General features: G+C 35.3%; 1 protein-coding gene across 1 annotated transcript in view; it reads left to right on the plus strand.

Moving 5' to 3' along the window:
- Positions 1–16036, plus strand: part of LOC586390 (mutS protein homolog 5-like) — a 90324-nt gene extending 74288 nt beyond the window's left edge. Inside the window, exons 8-21 of the mRNA XM_030996261.1 lie at positions 2251–2389; positions 3301–3363; positions 3965–4036; positions 4365–4421; positions 4992–5064; positions 5826–5935; positions 6779–6859; positions 8027–8072; positions 10398–10536; positions 10959–11175; positions 12479–12628; positions 13437–13655; positions 14464–14601; positions 15166–16036. Of these exons, the coding sequence (XP_030852121.1) occupies positions 2251–2389; positions 3301–3363; positions 3965–4036; positions 4365–4421; positions 4992–5064; positions 5826–5935; positions 6779–6859; positions 8027–8072; positions 10398–10536; positions 10959–11175; positions 12479–12628; positions 13437–13655; positions 14464–14601; positions 15166–15354 (1693 nt within the window). The 3' untranslated portion in view covers positions 15355–16036. The remainder of the gene's footprint in view (positions 1–2250; positions 2390–3300; positions 3364–3964; positions 4037–4364; positions 4422–4991; positions 5065–5825; positions 5936–6778; positions 6860–8026; positions 8073–10397; positions 10537–10958; positions 11176–12478; positions 12629–13436; positions 13656–14463; positions 14602–15165) is intronic.
- The last annotated feature ends 1208 nt before the right edge of the window (positions 16037–17244 follow it).

Raw genomic sequence — 17244 nt, forward strand, 5'->3', positions numbered from 1 at the left:
TTTCTAGATTCCGTTGAACTATTTGATTCTTTCTTATTGTACCTTTTTTTTCCACAGGAAATGCGTGGGTCAAATAATTTCATAATCCCACTGAATTGTTTTGAATAGAATTTTTTTTCCAGGAACTAGTAGATTCAATTTCTCCATTGTAAAAACAATCTGGCTTATTAGTTTTCAATGGAAATTCATTGGCAACTGAGTTTCCACTGGAAACTCGGATTCCACTTGAAACAGTTGTTCCAATATCCTCATTAGAAACCACTTGGCAATTGTTTCAAATACAATTACCTTTTTCCTTTTACAGGACTAAAAATTTACCAAAAGTAAACAAAATGAAGAAAAAAGATGGTAAAACAAAACTTTTTTGATATATGAAGAAAAGAAAAAGTTAATACTTGACCATATGCAGAAATCTATAAAAGAGTCATATGCATGGCTAATCAATAAAAAATAAAAATAAAGTCATCCATAGAATTTGATAAAGTTGAGCCGGGGAGGCCCATGCAAGAAGGCTGACTCAAGTCACCTCATTTAATTTCTTCCCTTTCTTTGTCACGTACCGCGTCTCGCGTCTTAACACGCAGCTAGAATGACTCTTTGAGGTGAGTCATGCTTCATTCATTAGTGTACTTCCCCCGTTTTTAATGACTGGGACCAGGGGTGAGTGGATATCCCCCTTGCTGGCTCATGCTGCCAAAAATTACCCTTCCTCCCCTACCTCCGTCTCTTTAGACTTCATCTCCAGACCCAAATGAATTATGAATTGGTTTAATAAGAGTTTGAAAATGCACCATTTGTTTGTTTGTGAGGTTCTTTGTGGACTTATAGAACAAATCATATTTCAGCACATTGACTTTTATCTCTTTTATTGTTATTTTGTTCATTTGTTCATTTGATATTTTTTAGATTGTGATTTTGTTTAATTATTATTATTTTTGTTTACCCGGTAACTTTAATTAGAGCTCCTCATTTGTTGTCCAGGGCTCTCTGTTTTTCAGAGCTTATTCACTCACTGCTTCTGTGCATTTATTTCATTAGCTCGATCCATTCAGGCCGGGCTTTTTGTGGTGTACACACACAAAATATATATATTTTGTAAGAAATGGAAATATTAATCCTTTTTTGGTGAGATTACAAATATAATTAATGAGTTTTACAATAGATTTATATTAACAGAATACAATGTAGAACAAGTGATTTTTTTTTTCTTCAAAAAAGAATACACATTGTATTGAAAGGCAAAAAAAAGCCTGATTGGATGTATTTTAAGATGTTTGTAAAGTCTTTCAGTTGATTAACCATGATTTTTTTTAAACCCATTTTTATTTACCGTAAGAAAGAGAGAAATTTCATCCAAAATTTGGTACAAGATCAAAGCCCTGTGATTTGTTATGCCCTCTTTGTAAAACAATCGGCTGGAATCAGCAAGAGTGATTTTCTGTGATATTTGCTGACAGGTAGTAGATCTTAGGATACTTCTTTTATAGATAAAACATTTTTTTTTAAATCTTAGAATTACATTTTTTGTTTATTGCTTTCTTAGCAGTCAGGTAAAACAAACAAAGGTATGAAGGTAGTATTCTGTAAAGTGCCATTGTACTCCTCCGTCATTCTGCATTGGAAACATTTTTTTTTCAGAAAAGAGTTCTCCTGCATGACTTTGGTCAAAAGATGGGGTAATTCAAAACTAATACATGATGAACAAGTATTCCTAGTTATTCTAGGTTATCTCATTGCAATCTAATAGTGAGATTTAGACAGAAGCAATTTCTATAACACTTGTAGGTTGAATGAAAAATAAATTACTTGATATTAATATCTAATTACAGAATTATAATTGTTGTCAGTGGTTTGACAGATATGTTATGTTCATCTAGTGAGGTAAATGTACTCATCGGCTATTCTCTTCTTACATTATATAGATATCAGGAGAGTGACTGTACTATTTTTAACAAGAGGTGGTGCTGTTTCGTTTTGGAAGATAGAGCAATAAACTCATGTTTTTTAATTTCATAAATCAGTTATAGATAATCAATTTTAGAATTTTGATATTTCATCACTTTTTCTCATCGATTTTGTAAATGTCTGAATTTTGTTCATATATTTTACAATTTTATATCATTGTACATAAATACAAAATTAATTAAGTCTTTATTTCAAATTTATAATAGTTAATCAAGTAAAGGTTTGCTGCTATCAAAAATGTTATTGTTAATGAAGCTTCATGTTTGCTCTGATATATGTTTACAGACTATGGTTCTTGCGGCCGTCTCGTAATCTGGACCTTCTTCGAGAGCGCCAGGAAGCTGTTTCTTTCTTCTTAAATCCTAAGAACGCTGAGGTCACCGGGTCACTTCAGAATTGCCTCAAGAATGTTAAGAATGTTCCGGTAGGTGGCAAAGCAAGAAAGTATTCATGTGTTCAGTTTTCTTCAAAATGCATCCAAAAATGTTATTGTTATTTTGTTATTGATATTCTTATATATGTATATGATATGTAAAGCGCTGTGATACATTTACTGTAATGAGCGCTATATAAATGCAAATATTATTATTATTATTATTTCTGTCTTGTTCTTTATATTTGACCAAAAGTTGCACATCAAGGATGCCTTTACTTTACTCCTAGTGTTATTTTTTTATCTGTGTAAATATACTTCATTATTTTCTATTTTGCAAGATTTTTTTAAAATTGATGATCTGTTTCAGCAAGCTAAACAGTGACCAAGATGATTAAACTGTCAAATCCAGTAGTCACATTTTGGTGTTTTATATTAGACATTCCTTGCACTGATTATTACTGTCTGTTTAACTATACTGTATATACTAGATTAATCTTTGAAGGCTTCCATGGTGAGGATAGATTTGATTGGGGTTCGTGGTAACACCACACGTTCTTTCGAGAGGATTAGTTGGCCCTGAGAGTATTTGTATTTGTTCTTCAATATTGCATATTATCATTTGATCATGTAGTCATTAGAATTGTATGTTCACTGTCCATTTGTGGAGGTATACTACTGCATGAAAATAAAAAGATCTTTGTTTAATTAAGTAATTTAACCCCCAACCCCAAAACATTACAAACCAGTTTGCTCCCGTATCAGAGCCAATGGCCCCTATTCCAATGAAATTGATACCCGATGCACAGCTTAAGCTTTTGTCTAAAACTTGGTAAATTAAAGGTTGTTAGATTGAGGTCTATTTCTTCCTTTGTTGAATATGATCTTACATCACATGTTCGGTTTAAAAAATAAAAAAAAAGTTCTCAATGGGTTAAAATTTTGTCTTGATTTTTTTTCAGAGAATCTTCAAGCAGATGCAGCAAGCACAAGCCTCCATGACAGACTGGCAGTCCCTCTACAAGGTAAAGGACTGTTCATGTATCCAGGATTAGATGATATTGATCATGATAATAAAAGGATTAATATTAAAGCCCCACTGTCCTACTTGTAGCTACTTGCTCCCTCTATATAGAAAACTTCCCCAATCGGTGCATGTTGGTCCCCCACGATCCTCTTTTTTTATGTTAGTTGAGAGCTGAGTTAATGAGATAGCCACCTGTCAGTGACCTCGCTGTGTGGTCTAATCCCTTCTGGCCCAGTAGTATTGACGGTCTTTAAAAGAATCATTATTAATATTATTAATAATAGTAATAATATTAATAATGATAATGATTATGATAATTACAGTAATATTGCTACTACTGCTGCTGCTGCTGCTGCTACTACTTCTACTGCTTCTACTACTACTACTACTACTACTACTACTACTCCTACTCCTACTCCTACTCCTACTCCTACTCCTACTCCTACTCCTACTCCTACTCCTACTCCTACTCCTACTCCTACTCCTACTCCTACTGCTTTTACCACTACTACTTCTACTACTGATAATGATGATGATAGAAAAAAAAATTTTACAGACACCAAATCAAATATGAATAACTCTCATTTTCCCCTGTACAGACAGCCTACAATGCCATCGATATTGCTGAGATATGTCGAGCACAGAGAGCTGATGTACCCATTTTCAAGAAGGTAGGATTTAGCCCAGTAGCAAAAAAACAACTAGTTGAGATCAGATTTTAATGGACATGTGCTGTGTGTCAAGGGATGGGGCTAGATCATTTTGTCAACTTCCTCCAAACTGGCCGTAAGAGCTATGACTTTTCAATGCAGTACTTAGCAGCCTTTCGACTAGCAGCAAATAATTTGAAGGGGGAGACAGGGATGTTTGACCAAATTTGCAGACATATGTTAGATGAAAAAAAATTCATGCAAAAAAAGGCGTCAGATTACATAAGTTAATGGATGTGGATGCCCTTGTTTATTTTTGTTTGAAATGAATTTATTGTTTATTCCTCAGATCACAGAAGCCTTCACTGATGATATCCACCAAGTTGCTGCAGCCATCAGTCAGCTGGTAAGTATACACAGTCACAACCCCAAATTGTTTCCAAACCAACTCCACTGAAACTGACCAATTTTGGGCCATATGGGGCAAAATTCATTTTCCATTCTGGCAGTTGTCAGTCTGGGGCCAGTCATAAACTTGGACAAACTGAGTATTACCTTCCTAAATCTTTGTTCACAAAGAAAAGCCAATCATAAAATATTTGTCATGATTGCACCCTCTTTGTGGTGGTGTGTATGATAGTTCAAAATGAATTGAAATAATTGTCATGACAAGATAATTAAATCTGTCAGATTTCTCTAGTATTAACAATGAATTCATCCTTGCTTTAACTTTGTTTAAACTTTCTGGAAAAAAGCTTTCTCAATGAATTCTTAATGTGAAATGGCAGTTGAATATGCTTTGGATTTTTTAATGATTTTTAACCCCCCCCCCCCCCCCCCCCCTCCTGATAGAGTACCCTTTATAAAGAATACACAAGAAATAAATCAATAAATTAAGGAAAAAGTAAGTTCTAAGGTTTGTTTTTGTGAATGTTATTAATATTCTCCTTATCTGTTTGTCATCTTGCATTCGAAGGTGGACTTTGAAGAATCGTTTGCCCAGAACCGTTTCATTGTGAAGCCACATGTAGATGAGGAACTCGATCAAAGTAAGATTATATCTAATCACATTACAATTTGAATGTGATTGTGATTTTATTTCTGATTTCACTTTTAGCTAAATAGATATAGATACGTGTTATGTGATTTTCATTATCTGGTTAAAGCACTTGTAAAATCTGCACATTGCACGTGCATGTTTGTTAATTTGTTGTGAAGCAATGAAGGCAACATTGGGAAAAAATTAACAAGGTTCTGTAACAAATGAAGAGTTGACATACTGTACATATAATAATTAACATTTATTGTTAAATCCTTTCCATTTTGCTCGAGTTAATGCATGTTTGATTTGAATCAAATTGCAATGGCCAAGCTCATTGGTTCTTCCAAACTTGTTTCAGTTTCTCCCATTATTCCAGAGTTTGTGTTTTCAGATGGGACACAAATAGAATTTTGTACCCCAAAACAAATTTAACTAAAATACTTTTACCAAAAATATATATTCATCAATTATTGTGATTTATTGTGATTTACACTGTCATGGCTGGGGGGCATCTTTTTTCCTTTTCTTTTTAGAGAAGCAAATTCCACTCCATCCTTTTCATTTGGCCAAAGGTTGCATTGAGATATACGTTTAAAACCTTTTTTTTGCATGAAGAACTTGGGAATAACGAAGGCTCCATCATATTGTTTACAACTGCAATATTATTGAGTTCATATTTTCAATTCATGGCGATCTTTCATCATGCTTCTCTAATGTTAGTAATTCTTCTAATTTAAATCATGTTTTGTTGATTGCTGCTTGAACTAGGAAAGCGGACCTACAGCACTCTACCGAGCTTGATGACAACTGTAGCCAGAGAAGAGCTTGATAGACTTGGACCACACATAGAAGAGTGTTCTATCATATATGTACCTCAGGTAGATAGTTTGAAAGATAGTTTCTTATTTAAACCTTATGATTAAGAATGTTCCCACATCCGCTGTAGGGCAATTATAGGAATTAAGCGCAATTGCAGGGCCTTCAGGGAGAACAGTATTTCTGTGATTGGTACACTTTAAAGGGATCCAGTAACTTTGTCTTAGATCCTTAAAAAAATCCTTGATTTAGCTCATCCTGCAATGATGATTATAAACCTTTAGGTCAGTCAGGAACTCCATGACTTTTACAAGCCTGTCTGATTATCAAGATATTTATGATTGAAAAATCAAAATCAAATTTTGTGTTTGCCAAACGGTTTTCATAACACTACAGTCTATTGGGGAAAAATAGTATGGTAAAACCGGTCACTCAAAAGTGTTTACTTTTTTGAGGCACTTCTTGATCATTTTGAAGCACACTTTCTCTTTAGGGCTTCACTATAACACCATATCACAGACACTGATAACATGTAGGGCCGTGCATCTCAGATTGAATATTGTTAAACGATCCCTTTAATGTTTGTAGCCATGAAACCAGAGGAGGGTTCAGGACAGCATAGGTCTAGATTAATAATTATGTACCTCCAACGAATACAGCCTGGGTTAATAAGAAGATTGTAGGACTTTACAAAAAAAGGTAAACACCGATGAGGCTCCCCTTGGTGTAGCTATGATCATGTGATGATGTTAAAGAAGTACTGATAAAGTACTTTACCAGTTAAAACGTAACTGACCAAATCGCTCAAAGTATGATCACCCCGTCACTATTCCATTACTATTTTGCACTCTACAGGGCATACCCTTCACCTATGTAAGTACAATGTTTTCTTTATTATTCGACAGCTTGGGTATTTGTTGGCCTTACCATGTACCCAACACATGACAGAAACCAAGGACTTCACAATTGAGGGCTTACAATTCATGGTAAGACAATACTAGTAATAATAGTGATGGATAATAATATTAACAATAATAATAATGATAATTTATATAATAGCAGTTATGATAATAATATTAATATTAATTATTATGATAATAAAAATGAAATGTGTTTTTAATGATATATTTCTTTAGAAGATGTAATGTCACACTGAATACTAACAAATGAATACTAACTCATCTTCATAAGATGTAAATGAATACTAACTAATGTTCATAAGATGTAAATGAATACTAACTCATCTTCAGAAAATGTAAATGAATACTAACTCATCTTCATAAGATGTTAATGAATACTAACTCATCTTCAGAAGATGTAAATGAATACTAACTCATCTTCAGAAGATATAAATGAATACTAACTCATCTTCAGAAGATGCAAATGAATACTAACTCATCTTCAGAAGATGTAAATGAATACTAACTCATCTTCAGAAGATGTAAATGAATACTAACTCATCTTTAGAAGATGTAAATGAATACTAACTCATCTCCAGAAGATGTAAATGAATACTAACTCATCTTCAGAAGATGTAAATGAATACTAACTCATCTTCAGAAGATGTAAATGAATACTAACTCATCTTCAGAAGATGTAAATGAATACTAACTCATCTCCAGAAGATGTAAATGAATACTAACTCATCTTCTGAAGATGTAAATGAATACTAACTCATCTTCAGAAGATGTAAATGAATACTAACTCATCTTCAGAAGATGTAAATGAATACTAACTCATCTTCAGAAGATGTAAATGAATACTCATCTTTAGAAGATTTAAATGAATACTAATCTTCAGAAGATGTAAATGAATACTAACTCATCTTCAGAAGATGTAAATGAATACTAACTCATCTCCAGAAGATGTAAATGAATACTAACTCATCTTCTGAAGATGTAAATGAATACTATCTCATCTTCAGAAGATGTAAATGAATAATGACAACTTAGCTATATTCAGAAGATGTTAATGAATAATGAACACTTATAGACTTATAGACACTTATAGACTTATAGCTAGAAGTTTTTTATGAAGTTTATGAAAATACATATTTTTCAAACAATTACAGAAGAATGTCAAATGGTCATCATTTGGAGCTTAAATGTCACTGACTTTCATTTTTCCTGTTTTTCAATTTCTCTTTATCACAGTTCATGTCCAACAATACCGTTCATTACAAGAGTGCTAGAACAAGAGGTATGATGGGAAGAAAAATTGAATGAAAACGTTGAGTGAAAATCATTATAAACGCTTGTGACTTAAGAAACATGTCAACCATACTGCTGGTGTCCTGGGCAGTGTTTCTCGAAACCGTCATAACTACAAGTTCACCGACATCCCATTGAAACGCGTGTTAAACTTAATACACGCGTTTCAATGGGATGTCGGTGAACTTGTAGTCATGACGGTTTCGAGAAACGCTGGCCTGTTTCAGTTTTATTATGGTGGAGTTAAGCAATTTCTTGTACACATAATGAAGATGAAAAGAACTGCATATTGCATAGAGGAGAGAAATTACATACAACAAATATTGAATATATATTATAGTATTAATGACTGCTTTGAGAGAAATAGTTGTTTTTATTCGCTCAAGGGAAGGTTAGAATTGTGCTATTGCCCGAGGCGTGCCGAGCTAGGGCAATAGCCCAATTGTAACCTTCCCTTGAGCGTATAAAAACAACTATTTCTTGAATATTAAGAAGTCATTAATACTTTTATATGCCAAAAAAATTATGACACCACCTTGGCCTTTTTCTAGTTTATCTGCACGGTTGTTTTTTATGATTGTTTCTTTGAGAGTAGACTAGATCTAGATCAGTACTAGTCTAAGCAAGATATTTTTACAATTTTGGGGGTGGGCTGGCCCTGTGGGGAATATGGAGAAAAACCTGCGCTTTCATATGACACCTCACTTATTGAGTATCACCTTCAGGATCACGAGCAATATTAGTTTGAATCTCTGGTAATTAAAACATCGACCAATCTAGCATGATCGAATGCGCAATGGCCAATGGAAATGCATAGGGATGTGTGTAATCTCTACGGGAAGGATCTGCATCTGTCCGTGACGTGCAAATCACTACAATCACCAGCATCTGGTTGTCGCGTACTAGAATCTAGATCTAGGCCTACTGAAAAAATTATGGAAGATTTCACGTACCCTTTTTGGAGTTCTTGCTGTCAGCATATCTCGCATTTGATCCTCATCCAGAAGTCAAAATCTTGGGAGCGTTTCTAATTCAGCCATTTTGGCCTAGTACAGTCGGTCGTCTGCGCTGGCGCAGCTACTAGGGAGTCGGGCTAACTCGCCCCACGGGACATCTCGCCCCAGCGCGATGTCCCGACATGATTTATCGATTGAGAGATACCAGTAGTCTGCTAATTAACGGCCAGGATGAAAGAATGTGAACAAATATCAGCCATATCGTCTAAAATGTACAATGAGCACAAACATATACACATTGGTATCTCTCGATCGATGAATCGTGTCGGGACATCTCGACCCAGTCTTTGATGCTGGGGCGAGATGTCCCGTGGGGCGAGTTAGCCCGGATTCGCTGCTAGTTGTATTACAAAATTGGTAAAATATAGCGACCAATTCTTCGCACACGTACGGTATCCTCGATCGCTCAGACCATTTTTTAACATGTAAACCTATGGGGTAACCATGGAGACTGAACTATTTTCCAATAACCATGGTTACTGGGACTTTAGAACTATTTTAACCATGGTTACTGGGAATTTTACGGAAATAGTTGAAGTTTATGAATGCAATTTCGACCAATCAGATGGCTGGATTTCTTAAGTGAGGTATATAATGTTCACTAATGGTCAGAATGTTAGCCGTTTTGTTTAGTCTGATATTTACCATAGGACATAATTACATATGTACGTCCCATTCTTGTGATCGCATTATCTCAAGAACCAATTGACGGATTCCTGCCAAACTTGGGTCATGTATGTACCTTGCAGAGCTAATAAGCTGATCAGATTTTGGGGTCACAGGGTCAAAGGTCACATGGCTCTTTATATATGCAAAAACAGCTTGTGATCGCGTTATCTCAAGAAATGATTGATGGATTCCTCCCAAACTTAGGTCATGTATGTATCTTGCAGAGCTAATAAGCTGATTAGATTTTGGGGCCACAAAGTCAAAGGTCACAGGTCTCATTATATATATGCAAAAATAGCTTGTGATCACATCATCATTATAACTGATGGACAGATTACCATCAAACTCAGGACATGTATGTATCTTGCTGAACCAATGAACTGATTAGATTTTAAGGTCAAAGATCAAACGGTCATGTATATGAAAAATAGCTTCTAATCAGGATATTCTGAGAACCTGTTAATGGATTACAATCAAACTTGAGTTTGAAAAATTGCTTCTGTTTTGTATAAAAACGCTCTATGGCAAGGGCATCATTTTCGACTGCTCGCAGTTGAAGGTCCTTCTAATTTAAATAATAATTTGTGGATATGTTCATCAATCAATCAAAGTCCTTTTCTCTTGATCAGCCCTTGATGTGAAGCTAGGCGACACCCATTGTGACATCACTGACCATGAGACACAGATCATGCATCAGCTACAGAATGATATCCTTCTAAGATCACAGGTCTTCTATGCTATCATGGACTATGCTGCTGAACTAGACTGGTAGGTGACAATCATGGTTGTACTTGCAACTTACCATATGGGGTACATGTATATTGACACATCAAAACTGAATTTCATAGTTGTGATTATAATGTATGAACATTTCTATTAAGTGATGATGTACATTTTTTACCACACAATGTTCATTAAAAGGGCTTATGACCAGGAGCATTTCTAGAATAATTTTTTTTCCAAGGGGTTTCGTAGGGTTCTTTCATTGATTTTCTATATGTGCCTTATGTCTTTTTATTACATATAAAAAAAATAATTAAAAAAAAAATATATATATTTTTTTTTTTTTTTTTTGGGGGGGGGGGGGGGGGGGGGGGGGGGGGGCGGGCGGGCTTGAATAGTGACAGCTTATGACACGTTCCCAGTCTAATTGATTGATTTTTCAATGTCTTTTCAATAATATTTCCTAGTTTGATAGCCATTGCCATCGCTGCCAAGGAAGGCAACTACGTCCGGCCTGAGCTCACCCACGGCAGTCAGTTGGACATCATCGGGGGACGTCACCCTCTACAGGAGCTGTGTGTCACCCCCTTTGTACCTAACAATGCACACTTTGGAGGGGACCATACCAGGATCAAGGTCATTACTGGTCCCAATGCAAGCGGGAAGAGCATCTACCTTAAACAGGTATCCCATTGGCAACATGATGTTTTTTGTACTGATTGGTTGAGAGTTGTGAAGAGGCATTTTTCAGACTGCATTTGAAGGTTAATTAGACTTTATAAGTACTTTATATTACGAGATGCTCCCTACAGAAGAAAAAGACTTGGGACATCATTTCATTGGATATAAAGAGTTGATATTATTCTCAACTATGTAAATAAGAGATAGGGAAATGCAAACTTGCGATTGATTAGGGGACTTTCGATTGATTTGGATCAATCACAACTCTTTATAAGACGGGGCCCTGGGATGTTGATGACTTGCAATCAAAGGTGTGGTAACCAAATGCCTTTGTCCTCCTCCTCCTCCTCCTTTTTCTTTTCTTTTTCTCCTCCTCCTCATTCTACTTCTTCTTCTTTTTCTCCTCCTTCTTCTTTTTCTCCTCCTTCTTCTTTTTCTCCTTCTTCTTTTTCTCCTTCTTCTTTTTCTGCTCCTTCTTCTTTTTTCTGCTCCTTCTTCTTTTTTCTGCTCCTTCTTCTTTTTCTCATTCTTCTTCTTCTTCTCCTTCTCCTTCTCCTCCTTCTCCTTCTCCTTCTTCTTTTTATGCCATCAGTCAGCAAGCCAATCATGCAGTAAGATAGACAGTCTTTATGCCCATAAGCCTCCTCCTGTCTCCTTCTCTCTCATTCTGTTTCTCCATCCCATGCCTGTTCATATCCCTCTGATATCTTGTAGCAGGAGTCAAGTCTAATGAAGATGTGAACACATTTTGTACTTGATGAAATATGCGTGCATAGACATGTCTTTGAAACAGACATCAAAATGTATAACACATCCCAAGAACCAAGATCTTTTTCAATTGAATTTCAATTTATTTATCATCCAACATGTAAGACACATATAAAATCATTTACATATATACAGCTAACAACTGAATTATTCATACCCCTTGTAAATTTGATGTTTTTGTGGTTTTCGTAACTCAAGAATGAAAGGGGGCCTGCTTAAATTAGGGCCTTTGTTGAATACTTTTACATGTAAGCTTTAATATCTCACGTTCTCAAGAAACATAAATCTGGATAAATAAATTCTTTACATACTTAAAAAATAAAAAAATTTGGTAAGTGTATGAATAATTAAGTTAACAATACATAAATTGGGAAAATAATAGATGTAAGGTTACCTTCCCCCAACCCCCAAAAAAGCACAAGGCTTGTTACACAGAAGGCACCTCCTGACTGATATATTTCTGCTCCATTCCCCCCTCCCTCCATTCCCCCCCCCCTCCCTCCCTCCCTCCCTCCCTCCCTCCCTCTTCCATATACAGGTTGGTTTGATAGCATTCATGGCTCTGATTGGTAGCTTCGTACCGGCCGAGAAGGCAAGCATTGGTATGCTAGATGGCATCTACACTCGAGTTCACACACAAGAATCTGTATCAGTGGGACTATCAACATTCATGATAGACCTCAATCAGGTTAGAAATTGGTTTCAAGCCAACTTCTGAAGTCTTTGTTCTTCATTTCCATATAGTTGCAACAAAAACATGGAGATATTCATTTCAAAATGTATTTTGTATACGTTGTACTTTGACGTGAAATGAATGAATTTGAATTTAAAATATGGTATCTACTTGAAGCAATGTAGGGATATACATCTTAAAATGTATTTCTGCATACCTTGTGTTTCTAAAAGATGTGAAATAAAAGAATTTGAATTTTAAATATGGCATTTATTGAAGCAATTATGCACTATAAGTACATGTTTGTTAAGCGCTATATGAATGGTAACTATTATTATCATAAAGAACAACATGCTTGAGGAATAGTTTAGTAAGACCAGATCAGGAAAGGAAAAGTAATTTTTCGAGTGAGAATTGGAAAGAGTGTGCTAGAATGCTAAATAAACATGTTTATGTACACAGGTATTTTAATTTCCTGTGAGTGCACAGTTCGAAGAATAAGTCACATTATTTATTTAAAAATGTAGCTCCTTTACCGACATGTATCACCTTTCTAATCTAATCCATGATTTGAATGCAAATGGAACATATATTTAGGTCCTTGCTGATTTGCCTTTCACATGTAGCACAGTGTTAGGCAGAGTTATTTCCTTAAACCAACAGCCTCAGTGTTCTATGAGTGTGTTCCGTTTCGGTTTAATAACATTTGGAGTGGACTATTAGGCTATTATTATTATTATTTATTATTAGGTAAGCCATGACATTTTTTAATTCTCTAATATGAAATTTTAAACATTTTAAAATTGTTTTGTACATTCTAAAGCTATCTGCTGCCGTCCGTGATGCAACTAAGAACTCTCTGGTGATCGTCGATGAGTTTGGAAGGAGCACAGATACAGTGGATGGTCTCTCACTGCTGGTGGCTTGTATTAAACACTGGGAAGGCAAAGGATCTGACTGTCCAAACCTGATGGTTTCAACTCACTTCCATGCCATCGTCAGAGAAGGGCTGCTACCAGCATCGCAACAACTCTCTTATCAGGTAACGGTTCATACAACAAAGAACAAACCACCTGTTAGAAGCCAAAAGCATGATACAAATTAATGCCTTTCTGGTGTTTCATAGGTACAATGTAAGATTGTGTTTTTGTTAGATACTGGTTACAAACAAAAGATCGGACCCCGGCTCCCCCACTCAGTGTTATGTAGGGTACGCATATGCGTGTTCCCAGCACCCCCCCCCCCCACCTTTTTCAGCATAAGTCCAGTGTGTAAAGTCAATACGGGTAGACCTTTTTCTTTAGTTATACAAGCCTTTTCAGCACCCCCCCCCCCCCCCCCCCCCCCGTTTCAGCATAAGTCCGGTGTGTAAAGTCAATATGGGTAGAGCTTTTTCTTTTGTTACGAGCCAGAGATTTTGGGAACATGCATGCGGTGCCTCCGTTCCTGGAGTGGGGGGGGGGGTGGGGATCGGACTGTCCAAAACTGATGGTTTCAACCCACTTTCACGCTATCATCAGGGAAGGACTATACCTTCAACAGATTAGCCTTGTGCTAAAAAATATCCAATAAAGACTACTTCTACTTCTACTAATACTGCTCTTATTGCTGCTGCTTCTACCACTACCACCACCACCACTACCACTACCACTACCACTACCACTACTACTACTACCCTCCCTCAAGAGAGACTTTTCTGGAAGTTCAAAGTACTCCTAAATGCTGTTTTCTGCACAACTCTCTTCCTACTACATTATGCCATGAACATCAAGAATGTTCATGTGATAGAAAGATAATAATCTTATGTTTATTTCTTCATGCATATCAATTTTTTTTAAAACTCCATTTAGACCATGGAGGTGCTTGAAAATGATGGTGAATTGGTTTTTCTGTACGAGCTGACCGATGGACATGCTAACTACAGCCATGCTAGCCACATAGCACTGACCGCTGGTCTTCCAGAAGAACTGGTCAAGAGGGGTACAAAGGTAAATTGGATGATGTTTCACTTCAGAGAGCGATGTAGAGGGAAAGAGAGGCAGAGAGGTGAATAGACAGGGGAAACAGGGAGGTCGAGGGGACCGGAGAGAGAAAATTGAAAGAAAAACAAGTGATGGAGACGAACAAGAGTGTTTAAGAAATAAAGGAAAACTTAATAAAGAGGTTAAGAGAGTGGGATAGAAAGATTAGAGAGAGAATAGATAAGACAATTCCAATTGAATGATATTCTGCAGTTGTGAGTCGGTCAAAGGAGGTGCACACCATCTTATTCCTTGTTTGGTTGATCTTATGTCTGACCTTATGTTTGATCTCATTTTTGTTTTTATTTTTGTTATTATATATGCATGATTTATTGAATAAAGAACATATATATATTTTTTTATGTTTATTATAAGTTTTGGTTGTTAACTTTTAGTCAGACAATGGTGCGCTTAAAAACACCCGTATTAAGCGTCTAATAAATGTTGTGTATTATTATTATTATTATTATATTATCTAAAATGCAATCCTCATCTAAATAATTCTACCATCAATTCCACCCACTTGTCTAGGTCTCTAAACTTCTGAGAGAGAACCAACCAATCCTGAGGGTAGACTCCTCAAGCTCCGAGACCCAGTTTGACAGGTACAAGGAGATTCTAGCCAAGTTCCTGGATCTAGACCTGGACTTTGATGATCTTACAGGATTCCTGAGGGAACAGGTTCTCTCTAGTCCTTCCTCAGCATCAAACAAATCCTGAGTCAGTCTAAGGATGTGTCAGTGATGCTGAGAGAGTATCATGATTTGTTTACTTTGCTTATTTTGACGTTTGTGATGTCTTGGAAACATGATTTACACTTGTAAAAGTCATTTACTTTTAATGTGATCGTGATCAGTGAGTATGTGGTTTCTCATAATATAACTAAGTTTTGGAGTTATGGATATAAATTTACTTCATATTTGACCTTATTCTAATCAATAGTGGGGGTTATTAACTTTCTACAAGGATCAGATATGCTAAAATCTTACGTGTGATGTTGTGGAAACATGATTTACACTTGTAAAAGTCATTTACTTTTAATGTGATCGTGATCAGTGAGTATATGGTTTCTCATAATATAACTAAGTTTTGGAGTTATGGATATAAATTTACTTCATATTTGACCTTATTCTAATCAATAGTGGGGGTTATTAACTTTCTACAAGGATCAGATATGCTAAAATCTTATGTGTGATGTTGTGGAAACATGATTTACACTTGTAAAAGTCATTTACTTTTAATGTGATCGTGATCAGTGAGTATATGGTTTCTCATAATATAACTAAGTTTTGGAGTTATGGATATAAATTTACTTCATATTTGACCTTATTCTAATCAATAGTGGGGTTATTAACTTTATTCAAAGATCAGATATGCTAAAAAATCTTACATGTGGTCAATAACGTATCAAACAAAATACTTTACATCTAGCGTTGCTTGCCCATGAATACTTTGAACTTAGTCTGTGCAAAACGCCTTCAAGACATTTCCAGTTCTTTTTCTTTGATTCAAGTGGTAAATTTGATGTTAATATTAGTGTATGTTTTGTTTGTTTCTGAATTACACTTTGTATATTTTTCCCTTTTATTTATATTATGATCAGTTAACATTAATTATTTGAAATTTTACATGTGCTACTTTTAAACACCTTTCAAATCTTTTGTGGTAAATTTGAATTCCAAATTCTATTTGTAAATATTATTTCCTTTTTATATTATATGATCAGTGATCTCTCATTAGTAAATTTGATATCTGTATTAATGTTTGAATTACAAATTCTATTTGTAAATATTATTTCCTGTTTATGCAGTGACTTTTAATGGTGAATCTGATGCCTTTTTGTTTGTCTTTTTGTTTGTTTTATTTATTCACCATGTAAAATAATTATTATTATTTCATTTATTTTCCACGTTAAAAACCAGAAGAATATACATGGTAAGAAAATACATTTTATACATTTGACACATAGAGCAAATGAAAAACAGATACATAAGCATAAAAGAACAATGAAAATCTACATCAGTTAACAAACATCAACATTAAAACATAAAAAGGTGAGTAATGTAGATGGGGCTAGAAAAAGCGAAGCTTGTCGAGTCTAGCCCCGGTAGCAATGAAAGGGAAGTCCACCCTGAGAATGTGTGTGGCCAAGTAAAGGCGGAGTAAACCCATCCTCAGGGTGGACTCTCCCTTCACATGTCTGGTTTTATAATTAGATTAAATTGACCCGATGAAAACATAATTGCGATTTGAAACATAATAATATATTTTTTTTAGATTGATATGACTATTTAGAATTGCAGAGGTATTTTTTATATTTAAATTTAAATTGTCGTAATGATGCGGATTGTTTGAGACTGTCATCTAAAGCAGACCATGTAAGGTAACCCTGGTACTAACACTTCTTTGGCCAGTAGCAGTTCTGTAATAAATGTTATATACCTCACTTAAGAAATCCAGCCATCTGATTGGTCGAATTGCATTCATAAACTTCAACTGTTCCTGTAAAATTCCTGGTAACCATGCATAAAACATTTCAATATTTTTAATAACCATGGTTATTAAAAAAATAGGTCAGTCTCCATGGTTACCCCATAGGTTTACATGTTA

The sequence above is a fragment of the Strongylocentrotus purpuratus genome, unplaced genomic scaffold (assembly GCF_000002235.5).
Source record: "Strongylocentrotus purpuratus isolate Spur 01 unplaced genomic scaffold, Spur_5.0 spur5_scaffold_3, whole genome shotgun sequence".
Lineage (NCBI taxonomy): Eukaryota > Metazoa > Echinodermata > Echinoidea > Camarodonta > Strongylocentrotidae > Strongylocentrotus > Strongylocentrotus purpuratus.